At 41.5% G+C, this 26,437-nt stretch overlaps 1 protein-coding gene across 2 annotated transcripts in view; it reads right to left on the bottom strand.

Moving 5' to 3' along the window:
- The window catches only part of slc8a1b (solute carrier family 8 member 1b), a 143,221-nt gene extending 126,223 nt beyond the window's left edge, over positions 1 to 16,998 (bottom strand). For both annotated transcript variants that reach the window (XM_056394774.1, XM_056394773.1), the window contains exons 1-3: positions 16,484 to 16,998; positions 3,838 to 4,755; positions 1,652 to 1,816 (exon numbers count right to left, since the gene is read on the bottom strand). In XM_056394774.1, the coding sequence (XP_056250749.1) occupies positions 1,652 to 1,816; positions 3,838 to 4,704 (1,032 nt within the window). In that variant the 5' untranslated portion in view covers positions 4,705 to 4,755; positions 16,484 to 16,998. The remainder of the gene's footprint in view (positions 1 to 1,651; positions 1,817 to 3,837; positions 4,756 to 16,483) is intronic.
- Positions 16,999 to 26,437: the final 9,439 nt, after the last annotated feature.

The raw sequence follows: 26,437 nt of genomic DNA, 5'->3' as shown, positions 1-26,437 counted from the left end.
ATCTTTTTTATTGTCAACTTGTCTGCTCGAATAAGAGTCATAGTTGAACACTGGGCTTGACTGGCTGAATTACAGACATTCATCTATCTTGTCTGGATAAATAAGACTTAATGCTGCATCAAGTGGATGAATCTAACATTAGAAACAGTCAAAGAACAGTGATTTTAGAATGAGTCATGTTGTTACACATCAAGCACGGTGAAATTTCAATCAACAGTGTATATGGCATATGGATCAGATTATACAAGGCTTTGTGAGGTCTTACACAGCTGTACATGATGTGTAAAGTGAGACAAGAAAAGCTTTGTTATTTCATAAGTACAGTAGTCAAGGAGAGGATCCAGGTTCAAGCCGACATGAGCAAACATCCATCCTGCTGAGGTATTCTTGAGAAATGCACAGAATTCCTGGGTGGATGCCAAGGTTTTTCTTCACCCCACTGGTCCTCCTCTCTTACCAGATTATTATTGTAGAAGATCAGTGGAATAGATTGGACTAAAGTTGATGATGTTTAAGATCAGAGACATTTGCAGTAGCTTATCTCTCCACAAGCAACTGCTAACAACAAGGTCATGCCAGACTGAATCATGGATTGTCAACATTTTTATATTCTCTTTGCTAATAAGTAAAACATGTGTCTACAAAAAGAAGTAGCTTCATCCTCTTCAATATCAATTTCCAGGTCTCAAACAAAAATGAAGTTGTAACTTTGGGATCCAACTCCTTTCAGCAATAGATATAGATCCACTGCAACCAACAATGTAGCAGCAGTGTCAAAGCACTGGATGTCGAAATACGACTGTGAGGCGAAAGGATTTGAGCAAGTATTGGACAACAGGTTAATCAGCCTCATTGTTAATCCATACAGAGATGAGGGCAGAGGCGTAAAAACCTATTTTAGCAGGCTCTCTCATGCATGTAAGAGGAGTTGCCATTTCAGCAGCTTGTCTCGATGCTCGCAGCTTCCATTATGCTTTTTAGTGGTAAACCTCAGCCAAACAATAAGACGAGCACAGGCTGGAACAAACATCATCACGCCATGCTTGATGGCTACAATATATTGCTGGTTTTTTTTTTTTAAATCTTTTTTCTATTTCAATCTATTTAACTTTTATCTGCCAAGTCAAGGTAGGTTCTGTAAAATTGATCATCTTTGCAGTACTATACAATACCATACATCCTATTGAGTGCGCTTATATAATTTCTTATATTGTAACTGTATACTGCACAATATATCAAGACCTAAGTAGACACTATAAGACTATGTTAACAACAAAGGTCTGCAGCAATAAGAAATTCCTATATTTTTATGATGCCTAGGGGACTGAACTGCCAATATTAGAACTGGACTATCTGTGCTTCTCTTTTTATTTATATTGATTTAATGGCTTCTCCATTTCCTTTGCAATTTTCTTTTTTCTAAAAGATGTATCAATATCAAATTAATCTGAGAGGTTGTGATGAGACCTTAGCTGCATTCATTACCATACTCAACTGTGATAATAGAAGGAAATAGAAAAAGTGCGCCATCTGTTCCTGTTTATTTTGTCATTTCATTTCCTATACAAGAAAACAACCCTGACAGGAGCAGCAGCGACAGGATGTTTTTCATGTCAAACTGCCATTGCATTTTATGCGAGGTCCCACTCACCTCCTTGTCGGGGTGTTTCTGTTTGAGCTCCTTCAGGATCTTGGCCATGTCTCTCCGCGTCTCCTCCTCGTCCAGATCCTTCTCATCCAGATCCAAACCCAGCGGGCCATCCAGGAAGTCAACACCATGAGAGTTCAGCATCTTCCCATCCATTTCAATGTCCACCTTATGAACAGAGAGGAAGGAATTTTAAATCAGTGCCATAGAGTTTGATTCTTTGGAGCAACATGCTAAGTCTTAAAGCAGTCTCCTGGCGGTATCATGGAGGTAAACTGAGAAGTGGCTGTTCACAAAGAATGATTTTAAATATCAATAACAACCATGTAAACAAAGGCAGATGGCTCTAGTTTTTGAGGTGTGGTGCATTCCCTGGTTTTGTTATAGCATCCAAGCAATTATTCAAAATGAATGTTCATATGTGTATTAAAGAGTTTAGTTTGGAAGGATTCAGCCAGGTTTTAAGATATGACTGCTTTGTGATATTTTTACTAATTTCCCAAACCACACATGTACATTTTTGCTGTGCACATTACTACACTTTTATAGCAGCATCAGTTTTTATTAGATATGTTAATACATTAGCCACCTGTTTCTGAAAATCACACCATTTTATAGCCCTCAGAGAAAAAAGGTACACATCCTATTTTCCATTGAGTACAGTTTTATTGGTGAAATGTGTTTTTGCTCTTGAGGCAATTTAAAAACGTGTAAATTATTACGCATCCCCCTCAGGAACACTGTTTGGTTGGGTTTTATTCACCGATTTCTTTTTCGACAGAAGTTGAAATGAAAAGAGCTCTTCATGTACTAATGGAGGAGTGATTCTTAATAATCTCATCTAAGAAACGCGCAGAGATAATAACAAGTAATTTTCAAATTTCGGAAGAACAGACAGTGAGAGACTCTCAGTTAACCAAGTGGTGAATAAATGCCCCCAACACCACATTGCTGAAAATGTAATTAGATGCGTACAAAGCAGCAGATAATAGTCAAAACAGGAAATTAAAAAGTAACAATACTTAAAAAGCATTTGTGTGTGTTTGCAGTAAGATGCTTCATAGCATTAGTTTGTCTTGGCAGAATTCCATTCAGTAATGCTGATAATTATTTCAGATACGCATTACTCATGAACCCACTTCCGCCTACACAGAGTGCTTTATCTGCCTCTTTGTTTTTTCCGCTGCATGTTTGGATGGGGACAGCTTAATTAATTTTTACTGGTTGGCTGGTCTAAAACTATATGCCCCTTGGAAAAGAGAGTTCCCAGCATGACTTGTTTTCTTTAGATTCTTTATAATAGTCAACGGAGGGATATTAGCTTCTGAAATGCTCCTAAGAATCCCACACTTACATGAGGCACGATCCAGACATAGAACAATGTCATTTTAATCATTTGTAACATCATCAGCATCATGGATTGATTTCGAGAAAATATTTACGAGAAAAAACCTGTTTTTCAGGTGAAAAGTCCAAATATCTGAGCATGTTAGATTCAGCTGAATTTAGATGAAATAGCAGCAGATGGGATTGTTATCAGAGGTAGTGGAAGAGGTTGTTATTACTGCAATCTCTGCAGCATCTAATGATGGTGGTTGAAAGAGCAGTTATAGAGTTAGAGCTTTTCACAGGTGTGAATCTCAACATATTGCTTGCAATCAATACTAAAGGATAAGTGTGGTTTAACACCACTTAGGAATTATTTTCATAGCTGTGACCATCATTTCTGTCAATATAAACAAAGATTGGTGAAAGCAAGCCTGTGCTGGTTCAGGGAGACGTTTCATTAACTGTGATGGAAGTTTAAAACCAAAGGTTTGGGTGACAATTTTATCACTGAGCTTTTTTTTCTCTTCAAAGTAGATCTGGGTAAATTGGGGGTTTGCTTGAAACCTGTTTGCTTGTCTATCTGTATGTGTTTCTTCCCCTCTCTGCCTGGTCAGTAATTAACTTTAAACTATGACAATAAGACCCACGTTGAAATAAACCAGAATTAGGCTTTAAAGATAAAAACCGTCTCGGAAGTTGATCATTGTGGTAGAAACCTTCGTTGGCTGTTAATCATTTTACCGTTTCAGCAGCTAAGGAAAGCTTTAGTATGGTGGTAATAAGGGGAAATAGTAATAGGATTACTTTAAGTAGTAGTGGTAGTAGTAGTAGTAGTAGTAGTAGTAGTGTGTTAAGTATACCTTGGAAGGAAGTGGACGATCGCCCTCTGTCTCAATGATCATCCCACGTTGCTTGCCAGTGCGGTAGCGTTTGTACACATACTTGTAGAACAGCAGGCGGCGGTCGGCCACCCAGGCGAACAGCACACAGATGGGGAAGAAAAAGAACGTGAGCAGCCCCTCCCACACCTGCACCACACCAGGCGAGATCACAGACAGGATCAGGTAGAGCCAAATGTAGGCGAAGATACTCCAGGTGGCCGTGACGAAGAAGACGCGGAGGTGCTTGACCTTCCTCGTCTCGCCATCAGGCACGACGTACACACAAATCCCTATGATGACAAACATGTTGAACGCCGCAGAGCCCACAATGGTGGAGGGGCCCAGAGTTCCAGCATGAAACCCATGACCCATGACCTCTATGACGGACAGCAGGATCTCAGGAGCCGAAGAGCCCAGAGCCATGAGGGTGAGATTGGAGACGGTCTCGTTCCAGATCCGAACAGTCGTGGTGGTGGTCTCCCCGTTGGGTTTCTTGATGGTGATCTCCTTTTCCTGTGACGTGATGACCTCTATTGATGCCATGAAACGGTCAGCAATGATCGACACACCCAAAAACATGTAGACCAGAGCCACGAAGTAAACTGTCGCCCGAGCAACCTTGTCACCAAACGATGGGTTTTGGGGCTCCCAGATAGGTAGGATCACCCCCCTTGCACACGCCTCAGGCTTGCTGCATTCAGTTTTATTGGTGGACACTGCAGAAACGGAGCCACCCAAGCTCGTCTGAGGGGGGGCCCCGGCCAATGAGGGATGGAGCTTGAGGAGGAGAATCACCGCGACAACTGCTAGCCTCACGGCAGGGGACAGGAGGGAGGAGTGGCCCATGGTGACGTCTAGACCAGTACTGTGAGGTGACGATTAATGAGGATCTTGAACCTTTAGAGAGAAGAGAGGAGAAGAGGAAAGAAATCACATTAGACCATCACAGACCTGATGAACGTTGTTAGGACTAGTAACACATTTGTGTGAAAAGGGTTTGATTCCCTCCTTTAATTTGAGTTTACACTGTAATAATCTATATTATTTCAAAACTAAGTATGGCAATTACAATCATTTTAATACCCTTTTGTACCTAGGAAACTAGATTTCACTTCTCCAGCAATTTGTAGAGTGTAAACTCTCATTTCCCCTCTTTAGACTCAAACGTGTAGATATAACAGATGACATGATTTTGTGTTGTAGCAAAAAGACAAAACAAGTTGAAACCACTTTGTTGAAACTGTGTGTAACAACTTTGGTTCATATTTGTTTAACGTCTAGTAAGCAGTGAAAGGTCAAATCTGCATCTTGTCTGAACGAAACACCTCTGCAGACTTGATGAGCACAGAGGCTGCTCACTTAATGACACACAAAAAACAGCCCAGTTCACTTCCAGGCATGAAGAACCTTAGAAACACAACATCACAAAACCAAAAACATATGTTTCAGGTAAGAGATTTGCGGAGCTTTTTAGGGGCAGCGAGTTCAAATGACCACACCAAAGATAAACTTCAGCTCCTGGGCTCAGCACTATACATTTCCAAGGAACAGCCACATTACTGTAGCAATAATATCCTCATGTAACCTGGCCAGGAGTGGCTTTCTCTGATAACAGTCTGCTTCACTTCTGTCAACAACACCGGGTTGTAAATTAGGTTACTTCAATCAGACGGCTTTGTGGCCAGTTGACCATCATTTGAAGGTAATTGTGTTTTCTACATTGTATTTCTAAAGGCTGAAAGGTAAGATAAGGAAGGCTGCTGGTAAACTTAGGAAGGCAGTAGTGCATACCCATACAATGGGCTCTGAAATTACCATAAACGTTTATTGATCTTTCACAGTTTTGAGTCTTGGGAAAAAACATAACATCATAAGCCCCACAAGTCTTCATTTCACATCTGTTGTACCACCTTGTACCGGTGCTGCTTCTATTGTGTCAGCACCCAGTAATTGGATTTTCTGACTGAGCAGCGGGCAAACAAAGATGTCTATTTTTTTTGTATTTAGCTCTTCATCAATAAGCTAATCTATTAAAACAACTAATCAATAAATCACTACACAAATTAAGGTTAGTCATGGATTAAGTGTTTTAATGTACCGTATATTCAACCTTCAATCGTATCAAATGAGATTTGACATGTTTGTTGCACTCAGCTGGTTCCATTCTGGTCTGTTACTGTGGATTCGTCAGTCCACTTTCTCTTTTATATTGTAAATTGGTGGAATCTTAAATGCTTGTTTGTGTATCACATTTTCTACATTTCTCTCTGTTAAAAAAAAAAAAAAAAAAAAAAAATCAATTGCAGTCACTGAGAAACTGTTTAAATATCATTTAGGTGCACTGAGGAGGATCTGTGTGGACCACTATCAGAGAAACCACAAAATCCCAACACAGATTTCAAATTAGTCATTCAGTTTCCATGTAATTGCTTCCACCGAACATAAACAGAGGCAACAGATTGAATGTACAAAAAACAATTTGCCTCAAATCAATTTCAATGATGCAAGTGTCCCTGTAGCCCGACGCATATTCAGCACGGCTACCACTTATAATGAGCTATTCGCACACTGTTGGGTCATTTTCTGTGGGTTGAATATTCCATCTGACTGTTATTTGTATGGTTATGATGCACAGAGTACTCATATTTTTGTTTAGTTAAAACTCCTTGCTGCATGTATGAAGGTGTGCTTTCAGCCAGAGTTATAATCATAACTGTAGACTTTATAAAAAACTGTTTTCTGAGCCTTTTTATACAGAATAGAAAATAAACACATACATCAATGAGCAATGTTTCCTCATTGTGCTGGAAATGTGGACAGCATTAAGTTTCTCACAAAGCAAGACTGTTGCAGATTAGTAGCATATAAACAAGACTTGCTATCAGCGGGAATTCAAAAGAACTTAAAGAACTTAAAAGAACAAATGTGCATACTGTAGGTGGTCTTTAATCAGAGAAAGGGAAGCAGACGCCGGGAAAAGGATGTGGGTGATTATATATTTTAGTTCAACTTTCGGAGAACCATCCTCTCCTGAGGTTTTTAGGGGATAAAAAGAAAATGCAAATACCCCCATTTCAATGCTGCCACAGAATAACTGAGCATGCAGACAGATTTTGAATGTGTATGCCGATGTATTCTCTATGGAGCTGATACTGCCTAAAAGCACTGAAGAGAACGCAGTACCGCCTGTGGCTCAGCATACAAGATGCTGTAAATGAAATGAGCTCTTGGCAATTCAATATAATTATGCATCAATTTTAAGTGAAATTGTATCAAGTTGATATAATCATATGTTATTGATCATCAAAGTTGTGACAATTCATCTTGGGGGGGGGGGGCACCACTGTGCCAAATTTGTGGCAATCCAAATCTCACTCATAATGACAAATCTCAATCTAACGGTGGCATCAAAGCAAAAGTCCAGTGATCACCACCATCATTAGGATTCATCCTCTGGAGATCATCAACATTGGTACTAAATTTCATGGCAATTCATCCATTAGATTTCAAGATATTTCACTAAAAATCAAAATTGTCAACCTCATGGTGACGCCAACATCAGCAGGATTCATCCTCCGGTGACCATGAATTTTTTGTACTAAGTGAGCCGCAAACAAATAGTTGTTGTGAGATTTCAATCTCAACCAAAGCAGCACATCGACCGACTAAAAGACTGACGTTGCCATCGCCTATCCCCATGCCATTAGCATGCCAAGAAATATCATTTTCATTGTGATATTGATTTCAGATGCTGAAAGTGGAGCTCTGGTTACTCTGGATTTTCAAAACCAGAAGAACAACTCATTTAACTCTCACACAGCTCTAGAGACTTGCCGACACACATTGGAAATTAAGACTGAAACAGAGCTAGTGTGGCCTGGCACATTATTAGAGAAGGGTTTTGATTTTCTAGGTTGTAGGCAGCAAGTTCAGCTTTGTTCTTGTCGATATCTGTGTTTCTGTCTTTATAATTATCTTCCCACCTTTTCCTCAACAGACCCACATTGCCTAAAGACAAACGATAGATCCGTACCTGCCTGGTCATCACACACGATGTTGGTCCTCCTTTTACTCACCCTCACATCTGGATAGACATTTACCCAGGAACAAACTTTTACAACTTAGAGCTTTAAAAGAAGGCACTGCTGCACACACACAAGTAGTAATCCTTTTAAATCAACGATCAATAACAAGAACCAAGATCCGAAACAAAGATCCGCTTAGAACTCTCCTCAAACAAGCTTCTTCCTCATATCCCTGCATGCCAACATCCATTTCCTGATAATGAACTGTTCACACTCTTCATGCAGACACAGCACAATTCACCAGACATCAATAGTTACATCAGTACTTTCCTGCTTTTCTTCCTACCACAATACTTATCATAGATGAAGCTGTGAATTACCTCACAGCATGAATCACATTTTCGCTCACATTACGTGCAGCGAAGCTCGGCAGCCGTGAGGCCCTGACACTGTTTAAAAGTCAATGAACAACACAGACTACGTCTCCACTGTGGATGTAATCAATGTTTGCATGTTCAGTCAAGATATACATTATATACTGTAGAATGTGTGTGTGTGTGCAATGTATAACCAGTCCACCAATGGTGAATTGAAATATTTAGGTTGAACACACCATGCGTGGGCTCAGCTGTGCTGCGAGAGCGTTTTGCTCAGATGTTAAGAAAAATCAATTTCCAAATAAAATCACATGTCTACTTAATTAAACTGCAATTCAGTGAGCTCATAACCGAGCATTTTCCTTCCTGGCTAATGCAAGCTCCCTGCCTTCTACAGTCTTCTTGTGTGGTCACAGAGGGCTTTGTGTGGCAATTCCAAGTGATCAATAATTCAGTGTGCTTTGGGATTTGGTTGTTTTCACTTAAGGATGTCATTTTTTCTAACAGGCTGACGGCTGAAGAGGGTTTTCTGTAGCTTCTATACACCAGTGGATTCTCAAGGCGGGGCCCAAGAAATTTTGGATAATAGAAAAAACAAAGTAAAAAAGTAGTAAATATAATTGGATACATTTAGGTAAAAAGGGCAAGTTTAACAAATGTTCGAATGAAATCGTATCTTCAGAGCAATGTGTGTAAAAAATACAGTGGAAAATCTTACAAACAAGCTGTCAGAGGTCTTAAAATGTTAATGTCACAGTTCTTACGAGCACGACTGAGGAGGCAGATGTACAAGTGAAGAATCAAGGGTGCAAAAATCCAAGCAGCAAACAAAGTGAAAAGAGATTGGCTGAGACAATATGCAAAAAACACAGGCAAGGTCCAAACAATGAATGATCAGGATCAGGATCAAAACAGGCAGGAAAAGAAGAGAACAGAGCGCTGGCGAGCTAAGGCTCATGGCACAAAGACAATCTGGCAGAGAGCAAGCGGAAACAGATGGACTTATATACTAGGGAACTAATGAGGGAATAAGGAACAGGTGAGCAGGTGAGTCGGGAGGAGGAGCCAGTAAGGTGAGTCTATAGGCGGGAAAGGCGGGCAGGTGGGAGGGGCAAGGTCTGAAATGACAGCAGAAAAAGAACATGTACTGTCTGCATAAACAACTGGACCGGGTGAATGAAAGGATGAACGAGCAGACTGACACAGTAAAGATGACTCAACAATAACTCTGTCATCCTGGCTGTGACCCCGCCCTCCTCATGACATCAGCACCTGTGCGTCTTTACAATGGAGAGAAAGCCACATTAAAAAAGAGAAAGTTCCAGTTGGAGTCTGATAGATTCACCACAGGCGGGAAAAAACGGGCGATTTATGTCTCGCACTTTAATTTCTTTTAGTGAGTCAGCTCATTCTCACAAATTCAAGTAACTGTGCAGGTATAAAATCTCCCTCTTAAAAGGTCCAATGACGCTTAGCAGACCAAGATTTATACATCATGGAAAAGCCTTTTAATCAAACCCCACAGCTTTTATGGCTTATTATCTCTATGTTTCCTTTACACCCATCTAATCAAACAATAATCAAAGGTTGATTAATTTTATTGCTGCTGTTCTGGTGGCCCCGTGACCCTGAGCATGATAAATGGGAGGAGGAAGTGTACAGGGGAAAATGAATTACATCACAAAACAAAACGGAAGTTGCTAAAAGTCACCTGGGCAGCAGTTACTGAGGATTTTGTTATTTTCCAGCTGGTTTGTGAGATTTAAATCAGCAATCTACCAGTTATCAGCCTTTCTCTTTTCCTATCTAAAGCCTAGAGATGTGCTTGTATACCACGCCTAACGTCAGCATATAGTGCCACAGCTGCTAATATGAAACCCAGCTCATTTATTAACCCAGAGCCAGTGCTCTAGTTTCTGTCCCTTCCTGTGTTTTCTTCTTCCCGGCTCGCTTAAGATTCATCATCACGAACTCAAATCCTTGATAATGTTTGCTTACACAAACCTGATTACTTTACACTTCATCAGGAGATAACACTGTAGATTACTTAAGATAATTACCTGTTCTGTTTCGAGTTCCATTTTGTCGTACAACTGCAGAATATATCCTGTGGGAACGTCTGACTCAAGTTCCCTCTCTGCATTAGAATCATTACTGGCTATTTGATGAGGGAAAAATTGATGCCCTGGCCGGTATCAGCGCCAAACTCAAGGGTGTGTGTTTATGTGTCTGCTGTTAACACTAGAGTGGCTAAGTCGCCGACCAGTGGCTGCTAATTTTGTAATATCAGGTTTCAGGATATCCCGCCATGATATTCCCAAGTGTTACAGCCTCAAAACTTGACTCCATTTCAAGAGGAACACAACATAAGACAAGAAAAAAAAAGGAAAAACAAAGACGCACTCAAAAACTGGACCTCTGCATCCTGAGGCAAAAACCAAGGCATAATACATAAAGTTAAGAAAACCAAAACCATGTGCTGTACCGACACAAGCTGTTCCCTCTCTGCCCCAGTACTGTCATTCCCTGGGAGCCTCTGAAGGCAGCACCCAAAGGTGCCAAGAAAGGGAACCGATTAGACCAACGGGCAGCAGAGAAAAGAGGAGGACGAGGAGGAAGACATGGGCAGTGTGTTAAGACATGAACACAATTAATGTTTATTATCAGAGACTGAATCATGCACAGAAATTGCCGTCATTACAAGTGACGTAGCGGCAAAATCATTTTTAGATGATTAGAAAAAAAAAAAGGAGTGGATGCTGACCATGTGCACACCAAGGAAAATAAACCTGTGTCTTGCCTCAGCCTGCCGCTCTGAGGAAGCAGTCTGTCTTGAGATGCATTTTCCTCGCTACGGGGCAAGAAGCGATGATAAAAAATTTAAAACAGCGAGTGAAAGACAGACAAAGAAATATGGAAAAGCAAATACAGAGAGTGGAGGGGGAGGAGGGTGTGTGTGTGTGTGTGTGTGTGTGTGTGTGTGTGTGTGTGTGTGTGTGTGTGTGTGTGTGTGTGTGTGTAGAGAGGGAAAGAGACTAAAGGAGGGAGATGTAATGAAAGATGTCTGGAGGAAAAGAGAGATAGTATGAGATGGTAGAAGACTAACAAAGATGTGCTCTCACCTTCTCTGATGATATAAAACCAAAGGAATATTCCACTGTTTGTGTGAGGGCAGAGCAAAACATCCACACACACACACACACACACACACACACACACCCAGACACACACTAACTGCTGCAAACAATTGAAGATTAATGGTCTGCGTTTACTATCATTACAGTGATGTTGAACACTTTTAGCCTGGATCCGCCTTGCGGCCGATCCTTGAGCCAAGACGTCTTGTCATATTATTACACATGGGGCGGAGGGAACGATCCAGACTGGCACTGTAATACACACAGGACTAATTCCAACTGCCTGTCACTTTGTCCGTCCATCCTTCGACATTATCTGTCAGTGTGTCTAACCAGGACGTGACGAGGGACATGAACGTGTGGGAAAGCAATGATGAGCTATGGGAAATGAACAGGCAAGACAAAAGAAGAGGGAACAAAAAAAAAAATCATTAAAAGCTGAAGAGTCACATAATCACCTCCTTTATCTACCGTGCTCCATTCATCCACAGGAGAAGAAGCATCCACAGGCAAATATTTATCTACATCTGAGTCCTCCTTCTAGCCGTGGGTGGTATAATCTGTATAAACATATCTGCCATGATGTGCATTAGGACAAAGGCTGCTCCCTTCCTTAGCTAGCCTCAGTTCCTGCAGCATTCAGATAGATCTTCTCACATCCTGCTTCCTTCTGAAAATCTGAAACATGTTTTCTATCTATATTCTGAGGTAAATAGGAGATGTACTTCTGCACGGGGCAGTAGGCTTACAGTCTGAACACCCAGTCCTTTCAACCAAGATAAAATCAGTGTTTATTTTCCAGCGTATCTTGCTGCCAACCTGTCAACGGTTCATGGTAACTATCAGTTTTTTTTCTAGCCAACTTGCTTTCAATCTAAAAACAAACAAACAATAATCAATACAGTCCACGCAAAAACTCGCAGGTCTGCTGACAGTGTGTAAGGTGACGTTTGTAGAAGGCTAACAAACAGACAGAGAAGGTTCCCTCAGCGTTAGCATCTTTCTTCTCATTGTTTTCATTTCACCTTCTCAGCAGGATGAGGCAGCTGTTATCAGCGGAAAAAAAAAAAAAAAAAGAAAGCTCTGATAAACCCTCCATATACACCAAACTGCTGACGGACAACGTTAGCGACTACAGCTGGTTCAACACAGTGGAACATTTAAAAGACAGATATTTCCACCAGGAGCCGCGAGGAGAGTGAATATTGGACTTACATCAGTTGGATCTCCAGAAATACCACCCCAAACAAACGCTAATGTTCCTCTGTCTCCTGCTGGATGCTAGCCCGCTACTTGCTAACACATTTGCCATCACTTTATAAGCTGATAATAGGCTGTATGTTGCCTTTATAGCATCATCAGTGTTTTACTTAACAGTTCTAAAGGGATGGGCTTGAATAGGTTGTACAGATTGTAAAGCGCTCTGAGACATACATGTACATATTTATATGCTTTATACATTAATCTCACATGATTTAAATTGTCTGTAAATATGCTTTTATCACACTATGTTATACAGTGCTACACTATGCTATGCATGTAACCTTGTTTGGATCCATCCATATTTGATCACTGGGCCTATAGGTTGTGGGGGGTTGTGCCTGCTCTATACAATCTACTACATCTACAAACAAGGACTATTTTATCTGCATGCTTGTGAAGAGGTACATGTATCATCTATTTTTCCACATCAAATTATTCATAATGCCTACATATAATAACTGTAAAAAAAAAAAAAAGAAAGAAAAGAAATTGAGGCCATGTTGGAGACAACTGGTAGCTTTATCCTTGAAGTAATACTCTGCAGGTTTTCCAGAAGTAGCCCATGTTTTCCTGTAAACACTGTTCCTTTCGATCATGGAGGTAAAATTACTGCAGGCTCTGTTTATCACGGGTAAACACAGATTGAAGTTTTGCTTCTTTTTTTTTTACCCTGCTAGAACAGCGCCCTCCTGTTTATGTGCTGAAAAGGAGTCGAGCATTTCTGCCACCAGATCGCATCAAATGCAGCGTACTGGCTAATAAAGGCTGGCACTGACCCGTGGCTCCTGTGTTTACAATATTTTTATGAGATTTAAGATTTAAATGACAATAACTTATTTGTTTTACTGAGCTATAAGTGTTGCCTTTAACAGAGCTGACAACATGTGTCAGTCTGATAGGGTTAGCGGTTTCCTGCTCTACACATCCCTGCTACAGATGTACAATATATTCATGTTATGTTGCTTGCGAGATTAGCAGTTCAGTAAGTGAGAGCAGCTGTTGTCCACATGATGCTGAAGAAACAACATGTGGACCCCATGCAAGCCAATCTGGTGTACAGGAATCTTGTTCGTGTTATTTCATTATGTGTAACACACACATCCGAACTGAACCTGATAGGCTAACAGTTAGCATGCAGTGTCACGTAGCAATACACCCACTTATTAACCTGAGGACTTACAATTGACAGCGGGGGTCGCACATATGAGCCCATCAGCGCAACTACAATTGACCTTTGATAGATGGTGAGTTTGCAGAGAACCCACCAATCAGAATATTGATTTCTAATTGATGAGCTCTTCCTCGGGGTGATACGGGTGGCTACCTATTAGCTTATTAACTATTGAATTATATGATGGAGGTCACAGTATCAGCCATCGGTATAACTGCCTTGTCTACAGAATTCACTATGCTGCAGTATTCGCTATGCTACATTAAAAGGGCTCATCACATCTTAAGATTAGATTGTTTTAGAAATTACAATAATTTATTTGGTAGAAACTGATTTGAAAATTAAAAAAAAAAGCCATTTACTTCATGGGGCTCCTTGATCTGCAGCTCTTTTGCATTTTGTCCTGATTTTTCACTTTATATCACATTAGCAGAAGAGCTTCATGACCTGTCCTTGCTTTGACATGACTCAGTTTACTGTAAACTATAGTGAACAGGGTTCCCTTTGTAGAAAGAAGCACAATTGTTTGGTGTGTGAGAACATAGGATCTGAGTGAGAAATCGTTTACATCTTACTTACTTAAAATAATTTAATCTAAGGCTTTTTTCTGTGAAATGAGGTCATACTGAAACACCCTTTTGAGGGATATTTGTAAAGTTTAAGCTTAAAATTAGGGATATTACACTCTTATAATGCAAAAAGCCCCATTTTGCATCAATATACATAAATAACTAGTGAGTGATGGATTCAGACAGGTCAGGCTTTTATATCAAAAGATAAAACAAACAAAATTTAAACCTAAACTAATTTTAACAAAACTCCACAGCAACAAAAAGAAAAAAAAAGTCACATTATACTTGAATAGGCCTGGCAACAATCCTCCAATGAAAATACTGTATGTGAACAAAACCACTCACATCATGCACATGCACAGATTTCACTGTGGAAGGGTAAACCTGCTTCTTCCTCTCAGCCATTTACCACTGATTTATTTACAACATAGTGACCCAGCAGTTGTTGCACTGCGAGAAAGTGTGTGTGTGTGTGTGTGTGTGTGTGTGTGTGTGTGTGTGTGTGTGTGTGTGTGTGTGTTTGTGCGTGTGTGTGTTTGTGTGGTATATTATCTCCTCTCAACCATTTTAAGAACAGGCCTAATCATTGCTTGCTTGATGCCTGAATCTGGCATCAGATATGAGAAAAAAAAAAAAAGGTCAGTTTTTTGTTGTTGTTTGTTTTGTTTTTTGGAGACTCAGCCACCTACTGCTCATCTGAACCTGCTTTTTTATTGTGAACCCTCAACGACACAAAAATCTTCCATTTCATCAATGACCAACTCCATCTCTGCTGGGAGGCAGATACAGCAGCGGGGACCTCTGGCCGCCTTTCAGTTTTTCGTTGTCATAAATAAATGTTTCATAGCAGCCACAGTGGATGAGCTACAGTTCCTCCCTGTCATGCCCATAAAGCCCCGACTGAAGTCAGCTGGAAAAGAATTGCCCGGAGAGCCTTGGCGGTACCTGCCCGATGTGCCTCGCACTCATCACAAGACGAAGCGCTTGTAGTGTCACATCAGGGGAATATAAAAGCGTCTGCCTGCTGCCGGCTCTAATGTCTTATGTGCCAGGTTTACAGGAGCAGTTAGGTGATGTGTGAAGCTCATTTCCCTTTCTCAAGATTTTCCAAACAGCAAGCAGAGGCTGAACTAATATTTAGTCTTCGGATTTCTCCTTTAAGAATACAAATCCCACTGATCCAGTTCTGTCTATAATTCAGAGGAAACGCAACATTAAAAACATTCAAACTCAAACACAGAGTCCGGACTCTGATTCACCCCAACCTGCTCTGCGCTGATGTGCAAACGCACTCCCTCGCCCCCCTCCCAACAGCACTGCACTGTCTGGCGCAAAAGGATGGAGAGGGGGGGGGGGGGGGGGGGGGGGGGCTGCAGGATTGCGCAAACGACACTCTCAATGCGCTTTTAACCGACCGGCTCATTCAGCCTCTGCAAGGATTACCATCTCTAAAGGGGAAATTCAGCCCGGACTGCGCATGTTTGTCACCCAACTTCCACATCGAAAGCCTATAAAAGGTGCGAGCGCGGTTATCTGAACGTGCTCTGCATCCGTAATGATGATTCCTCTAGAAATAAGCGAGGAGGCAGGCGGGCAGACTTAAACATGCGAGGGGAAGAGGGCAGGGAAGGAGGGTGGGAGTGAAGAGCAAAAGAAAAAAAAAAAAAAAAAAAAAACAGCCCCTGGAGCGAAAGGAAGCAGCCTCCGGAGTCTGGCTGCTCATTTTAATGAAAAACAAATGACAAACACACCTTCCACCGCACCCACGGTCCTCTCTCTCTCTCTGACTCTCCAAATCACAGAGGAGGAAAGGCGCAGTGTGGAGAGCGTGGTGGGGACGGAGGATGTGAGGAAACATCGTCTCCACATCGCATCCAAACCCTTCCGACGCATGGTGCTTTCAAGTCTCCAAATGGGGCTGCGTGAGGCGACACTGCCCCCATCCCATTCACTTCTCCTGCCTCCCTTTAACAAAACTTGCCTTGAGCAAGACAATGCCCGCGAAACAGAGGCAAAGACCCCCAGCATTCACCATCGTTAACATCATTAACCGCACAAAGAAAACTGCAGAATGTCCTACCTTTCTATCCAGAGAGTGTCCACAATCCGGAGGAGAGCGGTTCGTAGTAAAAAAGCAGCACTGTAGCTCTTCTAGTAATAGTAGCAGTACGAGGAGTAAGAGGAGGAGGAGGAGTAGCCTAGGAGAGGTAAGCCAGTAGTGGGGAATGGTAATGGAGACGCAGGGAGCTCTTATACGCCAGCCAAGACGGCGTATCCACCGGCCGAGACGCACAAAAGGAGGGGAGAGGAGTCCGGATTCCCATGCACTGACAGTTTTTTTTTTCTATTTGTTGCTGTTTGTCTGCTGTTGCCTACTCCTCGTTTCCATGCGGCGCGACCCGAGCGACCTGTATGATCGGATGACCGGAGCGGCGCTTCATCAGCAAACCCGCATTTGTTGGGACGAGGCGCGCAGCACAGCGGACTTCTTCCTCATTCTTCCCTTCCAGTTCCCCCTCTCGCTCCGTGCAAGCGCAAGAGCAGGAGAGAGAGAGAGAGAGAGAGAGAGAGAGAGAGAGAGAGAGAGAGAGAGAGAGAGAGGAGAGAGAGAGAGAGTGGAGGAGAGCGAGAGTGTATGAGAGTGAGGGAGAGAGTGTTTGTGAGTGTGTGTGTGTGTGTGTGTCTGAGCAGGTCTCTCCTTCGTCTGTTCCCTCACACGACTGAGTATCAGCTCTCTCTCTCTCTTCCTCTTTGTGTGTGTGTGGGTGTGTGTGTGTGTGTGTGTGTGCCTCTCTCACTCTGTCACCATGTGTCATTACTGCCTGCCTGTCTCTCTCTTTCTCTCTCTCACACACACACACACACACTTTCTCCTGGTCTACCCTCTCTCTTTGTTAGTCACTACCATACTCACTTTACCCCTCTTTAGAATAATATCAATATCCATCCATTGGAAATAAATAGTCCCTCCCTCTCTTTCTGTCTTCGCAATAAGAGGTATACAAGTTGAATGATGGTTTAAAGCCACAGTGTTATTTCTTGCACTTTCAGCCTGTTCATTGTCCATGAAAAATGCTTTTTACCAATTGGCTGGCAGGTGTCCATTAAAACCTTCAACTAGGACAAAAGCACCATTCTGAATCATGACGTTAGACCTTGTAAGAAGCAGGTATCTATAATAAAACTTAAACAACTAAACTAAACGGGAAAATGCCGAGCTCCATCTCCAATATTTGGAAACACTGAAGATATAACAACAAAAAACTTTGAACAAAGAGCGAGCAGCGCCATGTTGAAAATAAACTCTGAAGAGTCCATTGACACATTGACCTCTTCTCCTGGCTCTGCTTTAATAAACCTCAGCAAGAGGAAGTGGTTACTCAAAATGTTGAAACGTGGAAGAATCAGTTTGACATCCCATATGAAACTATAAGACTGAACACACTACAACAGAGTTCAACTACACACATCCTCCTCCTTTTGGTAACAGACATGGAATACGAGCAGTAATGCACTCACAGCTGTGTGAATATACAACATAATGTAACTGTGAGAACAAATCATCCGTTACCTCATCTTCATACATACAACACACACACAGAGAGAGAGAGAGAGAGAGAGAGAAGAGAGAGAGAGGGGAAAACAGAAAAAGTGGGATGTACTTTTGGGGTAATCTGATAAAAGTCGTAACAAAAGAAAGCAAAAAGCACTGATTGTTTGAGTACTGCCATAAGACGGAGACTGACACAATAAACTAACACCACTAGTTGATGAGGAGTAAAACAATGCACAACAAAGTGGCACCTGCTCATAAAAACAAACAAACCCCATAAAGTTACCAGACGTAAAATAAAAAAGTACCACAGGGACAATATGCATCTTTTTTTCCAACCTACAACCCCTGATCTGTAGTATATGAAAATGTTTTATATCAAAACGCTTACTTGCCAAAAAGGCGCGTTATCGACCACAATCGCACACACCCCTCCACTCCACTACAGATCTGAGCAGGAGACACCGACAGTGAATGACTAAGAGCAGCATCCACTCTCAGACAAAAACATGAATTAAAAATCTTTCTGAATGCACCATTTAAAAATGAAAGCACATGTACTTTAATGGTCATCTCCATATTATAGCGAAATTTGCTGTTCTACAAAACTAGAGCTGTGAAACTCTGTGTTTTGTTGCTAAATGTTGTGCAATTTAGGCCAGTAGGGGGCAGGATACATTATTTACAGAGCTGCTGATATTGTGAGAAATAAAATTATTAACATCTATAATCAAGTTTATGATGACTGTTCAGTCACAATCATATTAAATTCATGAATCATCGAGTGTGCGTCAGGTGCATTCTTTCAACTTATTTCTCTTATTTTGTAATTAATATTCAATTTTTGCACTAGTAAAACAAGGACCTATACATATTTATTTCATCAAGTAAGGATGCAGGAATCTGTAGAATTTATAATCTCTGACAATGTGAGTCAGCACAAAGGTCATTCTGTCAGAGTTCAGGTTACTCGTAATGGAAACAAGGACCTACTGTAAAACACTGAAACTCACCTGGTGAAGTAAAGAGCACCTTGCTAAGTGCCACTACTCAAAGAGCTGGATAATTTCCAGCCAGACCAGGAAAATAAATCTAGAAATCAGACGGTAAGCCAAACTTTGCAAAAGGACATCTGAGTAGTAAACAATACAGGCCTGAAACAGGCAGGCAGGAAAGGTTCAGAGGAAAGCAACTTCAGCAATCTTGCAAAACCTGTCTGAAAACTGGCCTCTGTATTATATTCACTGGGGTTACTTGTGAATGAGGAGCACCTGGGTAAGCAGGTAACTGGGTCAGGGCGATCTCTACAGGAGGGGGAACTAGAAGGCAGGTGAAGCAGGAGAGGGTATTTCAGAATAGACACATTGGGAATAGAAGGAGAAACAGGGGAGAGGGAGACGAGCCGCCGGGTGGGAAACTGAGGACAGTTCAGGACAGGATTTTCCCAGGAGAAACGATGTGCAAGGCTGATCATCATGCTTGTAACTGGGGTGTCAGCCTGTGGCACATCTAACAGATGGACAGCACATTTCCATTGCTCATGGTTGTAACAGGGAGCACAGGTACAGAGACTGTAGCCAAGTGGATTTCCTGAGCACAGATGAAATGGGAACACTGTACAGGAGGAGGTTCTGGACTCTGGAGAAGCAGTTATTCAAGTAGGCCAACAGGATTGCAGAGGAGGATCACTGGACCAGAAACAGTCAGAAGAGAATGAGACAGGCTGACCTGGGTCTGACAGGTTAGATGTTGGAGAGCAGGGTCTTGAGGAAAGTCCACAGGGAGCAGGCTGACAGTGAAAGGACACTGACTGGGGCAAAGATTTAAGAGAGATCATCTGGGACACAGCCCTGACTTGGGCGGCAAACGAATAGGGACAAATTGGAGCGGAAGCGGGAAAGGCAAGATCGACAGATGCAGGGAGCTGAAACAGAGGCGAGCTTTGATGGGCTAAATGGCACCGACAATGACACCCGAGGAAACTCTAAACACAGGATAGATTAAAGCTTGATGGACAGAAATAGACCGAGGCAGTGAAACAGAAAAGACAAGCTCTCAAAAAGACACAGGCTAAGAGGCGGCTATAAGCTCCTGCTGAGACAGAGAGGCAGGTGCAGCCAGAGAGACAAAAACAGATGCAACTTCAGGCAGAGAAGCAGATAAGAGGGGAGACAGGGAGAAGGTTACCAGATTGAGGAAATGACAAACTAGGTTTCAGTAGTGCAGCAGGGGGTATGCATGAAAAAAGAAACAGCTGGAGGACTGGGCAGCAGAGAGACAGATAAGGTGGCTGACTGAGGAAGTGAATGGCTGGTTACTGAGGTTAGAGAGGCTGAGAAGCTGAACAAACTACTGCTGGAGTTACTGGGCAGCAGAGGGGACTGTCACGTGGAGAGACCCAGAAACCACTCTTTGATCTATAGGGCCATTAGTTGATATACCAGAAAGATGACAAGTCAACATCCCACAAATTCCGGCTCTCCAGCTGATTTGGTAAAGGCTTGACAGGCTGATGCCGCGAGATGGAGGAAACACTGGGAATCTGACATGAGGGTTTTAAGGACCAGGGAAAAGGATGGCAGTGGCTGCGAGGATGCAGGCCTAAAGCTGTCTGCTAGTGATGCAACAAACAGCTTGATTTCTCAAGATAAGTCACGAGTCTTTTACTTAGCATTCAGTTTTTTCAATGCTCATGAGTCACTTCAGTTTAATTCTTTCAGATCTTCATAAGAAAAGCACATTTCAAAAAGGTGTTTACCAAGTCTCTCCTGATCCAATTAATCAATAATCAAATGGATGAACAGATGAATAGGTGAATTTTTGTAGTATCAGGAAGGGGTAGCATGTAGAATGTTAGTGGGCCTACTTTTTAATCTTGGTGTATACCAAGTTTATTTAGATAAAATTTCAGATGTAATGAGTTTAGAAAATGTTAATCCATGTGTTTTCTTTCCTCTTCCTGGTTGGCTTCTATGTTTGTATTAGACAGGTGAGAAATTCATCCCAGCATGCAATGTAAAATTTTCACTGGGTGCGACGTGACCAAATAGCGCATCAGTGACACAATAGTGCATTTGCTCTGCTGTGCTTAAAATTTATGTGTAAAAATGTGCTGCTATAATCTAAAATAGTGGGAAAACTGAGAGAGTGCAGAGTGGAAATTTATATATTGGTTTGAAACTGTCCTCCCAGGAAAAGCATTATTATTCCCACAGGGATTTGTAACAGATTTGGAGGACACAGAGGAATTATGTGTTGTATGTGTCATTCTAGAGTATAGAGACAAGCAAGTGATTTGCAAGAACTTGTTAAGTCTTATTATAGTTATGACATTATGCAGGATCTTTGCTGAATGAAACATCTGTAAAATCTCACATACATGGTTTATTTTTCCACATTTTACCACTCCACCCAATCCAATAATAATGCAAATCATTTTTATTATAACTTTGAGTATACTAAAAAATTCATATAATTTTGTCACAAGTGCAACTTTTACCGTAGTTAATATTATGCTTTCACTGAATAATATTATTATTTAATAGACTTGGCTTTGTTTCTGCCAGAGAGAGAGAGAGAGAAAGGAGATGAGAGAAAGGAGATAAGAGAGAGCCCTCTGCAGATGTGAAGTCGACACAGGGAGGTAAAAGCTTCAGCCCGTTCATTCATAATTCAGCAGAGCTGCACCCCGGGGTGCCTCCTTAGAGCACAGCCATTCTCACACCTGTCAATCACACAATCCTGCTAATATTGTAGGAGCCCAGCAGAAGCTCTGCAGGTGACATAATAACTGTGTATAGAATAAATGTGTATAGACTGACAATGCAACAGGGATACAGGAGGTCAAAGAGCAAGAGAACAAAAAAACGCTCATTTATCTAATCAGTTTTTTTGTGTCATGTTCCAAATATCTACAGTTATTTCCTACATTATTTAAAGCCACTATTTGTATATATTATATTATATATACAACACCAATAGTTGATATCACAGGTTGGAATAAGACAAATCGTTTTCGGTGTTTTCAGTGTTTCAGGGTGAATTTGCCTATTACTGGGTAATATGGTGACTCTCCTTTGTGAATACAGGCTGTGAGGCGTGCAGCATCTCTGCAGGGATGCACTTTATTAGACTGTCACCATCATTATCATAATAGCAGACTGCTGTTTTGAAATAGGATAATTTACATTCTAGTATAATTTGGATGTGGCAGGGTAAAATATGGGGAAGACCTTCAGCTAAAGATGACAATTTATCATGCAGCACGCACGCACACACACAAACACACAGGGATAAGAATAGGAAAGTCACACACATGATCTAGAGAAAGCCCTCTTTATTTAAAAAGTCTTTCTCTCACACTAACATACACACAGCCACTCACACCTGTGCTCCATACAAGCACACACACAATTCTAATATCACAATGCTGACTAACCCTAATGCATAAAAAGCCAGAGGGGAAAACATTTGCAGTGTTAAGACATTGTCCCCCAGGAGCATCTTACAGCTCAGATTAAACTTCAGCCCAGTGATTCCTCTGGACACCCACAGCTGCGGTACAAAGCCACTAATGGACTTGTTACTCAAACTACAGTCTTAAAGTAGACAAATATTACATAACACGTTACATAAAGTGTTTATAAGTGGACAGTTAAACTTAAATTACCATCACAGCAAAAAGTCCTGGCCATTGTTTATAACACTTTTCTCATCACCTCCCTGGAAACGCATCACCTCCACTGGTGCTATAGCTCCACAGTGAACGCAGACAGGTGAGGTGACAGGGAAGGTGGGAAATGAAGAAAAGAAAAATTTGCGAAGTAATTCGACCTCTAGCCATTTTAACGCCTGAGCGACCTGACCAGTGGCTGTGGAAAGTCAGCATGACTTTGTAAAGTTACAAAAATTGAGGGCAGTGCCCCCTCTCCACTCTGACTAAACATATAAAAGGAGTTTCACCACCTGACCTGTCAAATCAGAACTTTCCCATATATTGGTCATTCACTCTCCCTTTACGGTATAAATGTTTATTTCAGAGTTTCCACATTCTAAAGGAAAGAAAAGGAAGAGCCTCTGTAATAAAACACCAGCTTGAAAGTCAGTGCTGTTACAGGCCTTCAAAAACCTGTCGTTAAGACCCCGGTCTGGACCATGTACTGCTCTCACTGGTTTTCTGCCCCACTGTTTTGACTGTGTTTGCAAGTCTGCTTGGCATGCACCTACATTGAGTCTGTCAATTGGAAATTCACACCTTAATGATAACATTTGCATAATATTGACATGTGAATATTATTCTTGTTGTGTTTAAAAAAAGAAAAGTGAATTACTGATTATAAGAGAATATCAAAATTTTTCTGTTTCATTTAATGGTGCCAGTATCTGTGTCAACACTGTGGTAACCAGTAAGGGTCAGTGGAGCTGGGAATGAGCAGCCATTGATAGATACATACATCTACTCCATATTTCATGTGATCTCCATGTATGATTTACTACACGCACACACACACACACCACACACACACACACACCACACACACACACACACACACACACGGGAGGGCACTGATCTTTACACACTGCTGAATTTGTCTTTATGTCGTCTCTTATTTCCATGGAGACGATCATATATTTACACGTGCACGTGCACACAAAAACACAAATATGCACAGGTTGGCTGGAGCAGACTGGAGGTGAGTAATCATGCCAAAGGGGACATCTACAAATGCAACGCTGAGTCACTCAGCATATATCTCTGTCACACACTGTCTCCCTCCCTCCCTCTGTCTCTCTCCCTCTCTCCCTCTCTCTCTCTCCCTCTCCCTCTCTCTACACCACCCTCTGTATCTCTCTCCCTCTCTCAGTCCAGACAGTGTCAGGGGAGTTGGTTCTCTATCACAGAGTGCGTATCGTGTTTGACATGTTCATCCAACTCTGACCCTCTCTACACCTTCCACCACCTTCTCTTTGATGAATTTGTCACTTCAAGTGTTTGTGGCATCACATTTAATAATAAAACGGTGATACACTGTTTTTGAAGTGAGCCACTGCCCTTCAAAATGTCCTTAACAGAGGCAGTGTGCATGTGAAAATGGAGTCAATGACAGCAGGATACCAGTGTTTTACCCAGTTAATGATGATATCTGTGGGGCGTGACAGAGGAATTTTGTTTGTGCCTCAGGTATTTTGACCGGTATATTATCAATTTAATCACATAGTTTTGATTGATCAAGTGCAAAACTGGAAGAAAGCCGCTCTCTGAAAGATTTTGCTCACAGTTACCTTTAGGTGAACACGACCCTAATGGGCCCAAATATAATGGAGCCAATTCTGTGAGTGCCTCTTATGCCCAAAATACACAGAACCACATGTCAGATGGGAACGGGCAAAAAAGAGGAAAATGCACAAAAAGGGTTCAAGTTAAAGGGGACCTATTATGCTCATTTCCAGCTCTGTATTTTTATTCTGGGACTGGACTAGAGTAGCTTTGCATGATTCAGTTACAAAAAATAAATAACCTGATTTATCTCAGACTGCCCGTTATGCAACCTCTGAGTTGAGCCCCTGACTGAAACATTTAACATTAGCTCCGTGCTCTTCAAGGCCCCTCCCCCTCCCTAAAAGGCCACTTTCTTCTGATTGGCCATTCCGTGTGAGCACCACCTGAAAGCCAACTGTAGCAACATAACATAATTGATTGTAAATGGCCACTTCTCAAATACGTGTGTTCGAGGCCTGAATCCAAACCGGAATATGAGAGTGGACGGCACGAACATCCGCAGCAACAAAGATTACAGCAAGACGTCTCTGTTGGGTGAATATTACGCCCACTACCTGCTTATCGTGTTACATAACGGTGGATTAAGTCTTTTAATCACAATCTGTATGTAAAATTTTTCCTATATGTGCGCCTGTTGATGGGTGTAGCAATGCCAACTGACGTTTTCCACGTCACTCGGCATTGCTACAAAAGCCAACGCTGATTGTAAATTGTTATATACCAGCATCATTGGTTGTTTGTATGCTAGAGAAAATTAAATGTATATAATACTACCGAGGTGGACTGTTTTGGTGTCTTTATAAAGACAGGAAGTAGAAAAACGTCTGAGCTTTCATCTGACAGGCATAACTTTTACATACGTTTACTTCATTAATATATACAGTATATATATATATATATATATATATATATATATATATATATGACAGAAAATAAGGAAAAGCATAATAGGTCGCCTTTAAGCATCCCCTTCAAGCTATTCTCCTGTCTTTCCCTAGTTTATCCAATTTTGTGAAAAACACCAGTAATGGGACTGTCCTCACAAGAGACGAACCGCCATTTCTTGTTTGTCCATATTGGTAAAATGTATACATATATATATAGAGACGGGTGACAAATTAAAGGAAAAACCAACATTAAGTGTCTTAGTAAGGTGTTGGAGCAACGTTCTACACGTCTGTGAACTCTGCTGGAGGGATAAGCTATTCCCTTTGGTGTTTTGATGCTGGTGGTGGAGAGCGCCACAGCGTATGATTCACAGGTTTTTCCTTCAATTTGTCGCCTGTCTGTATTTATAGATGGTTCAACAATGCATGTGAACTGGGAACAGGAAACCCGCCGTTCATTTCCAGTTTACCACTACAGTCAGTGTTTTTGTTTTTAACTATGACTGTACATTTTTGTGCCTAAAATTAAATCTTAAAAATAGCTGTGACAGGTGAGAAAACATGCGTGTTGTTTTGGAAGGCAATGACAATTTGGTCATTTAGTTTGGAGCATTTGTTGGTAGGAATGAAAAGCATGAGAGAAGATCATTAACTTGGTATAAGTGCACAAAGCAGTCAAGACACTGTCAGGTAAGTCATTCAAAATATAACCAGTGTTTCTGTGTGGTGATGTATAAAAAAACACCTATAGAGCATTTTTGCTGTGTCACATGAGCGGGCATGATTGTGTTTCCCTCCTGATGTGCCGGCTGGTGCACCTGTTCTGGGGCAGGTTGATTGGCTCAGGACAGGTGCAAAACATGCCCACGCACTGACATTGTGGCACTGGTGTCATGTTGTCTAAGTTTAGCTGGAGAAAACTTTGGGGGAAATAAAACACAAGTGATTGTACTGCAGCTTTGATTGAAGATGTTTTACCACTGGCCGAAAGGTTTATGTAAATATTGTTTGTCCAAATCCTACATGCATGTATTTAGATTTGTTGTTATTATAACTTATTTGCATATAGATATAGTTTAATATGGTTCAAATCAAAGAAATAGATGGGAATTCACAGGAAGAAATGAGCAGGTTTGTTGAAAGGTTGTCCTTGTTGAGTAGTGGAGCTCCTGCGGGGCGGTGATGATCAGTCTGCCGAACTGGATTAGTCTGAAATGTCAGGAGAGGAAAACTGTAACAGAGGTGAAATGAAAGAGGGGAGAGTATCAGACATCAGCTGTGAGGAGAGACCAGCCTGCAGTCTGCTGTGTCCTT

Source organism: Seriola aureovittata, chromosome 14 (genome assembly GCF_021018895.1).
Source record: "Seriola aureovittata isolate HTS-2021-v1 ecotype China chromosome 14, ASM2101889v1, whole genome shotgun sequence".
NCBI lineage: Eukaryota > Metazoa > Chordata > Actinopteri > Carangiformes > Carangidae > Seriola > Seriola aureovittata.
The sequence above is the reverse complement of the archived record's forward strand: the minus strand, read 5'-3'. Positions and strand labels throughout refer to the sequence as shown.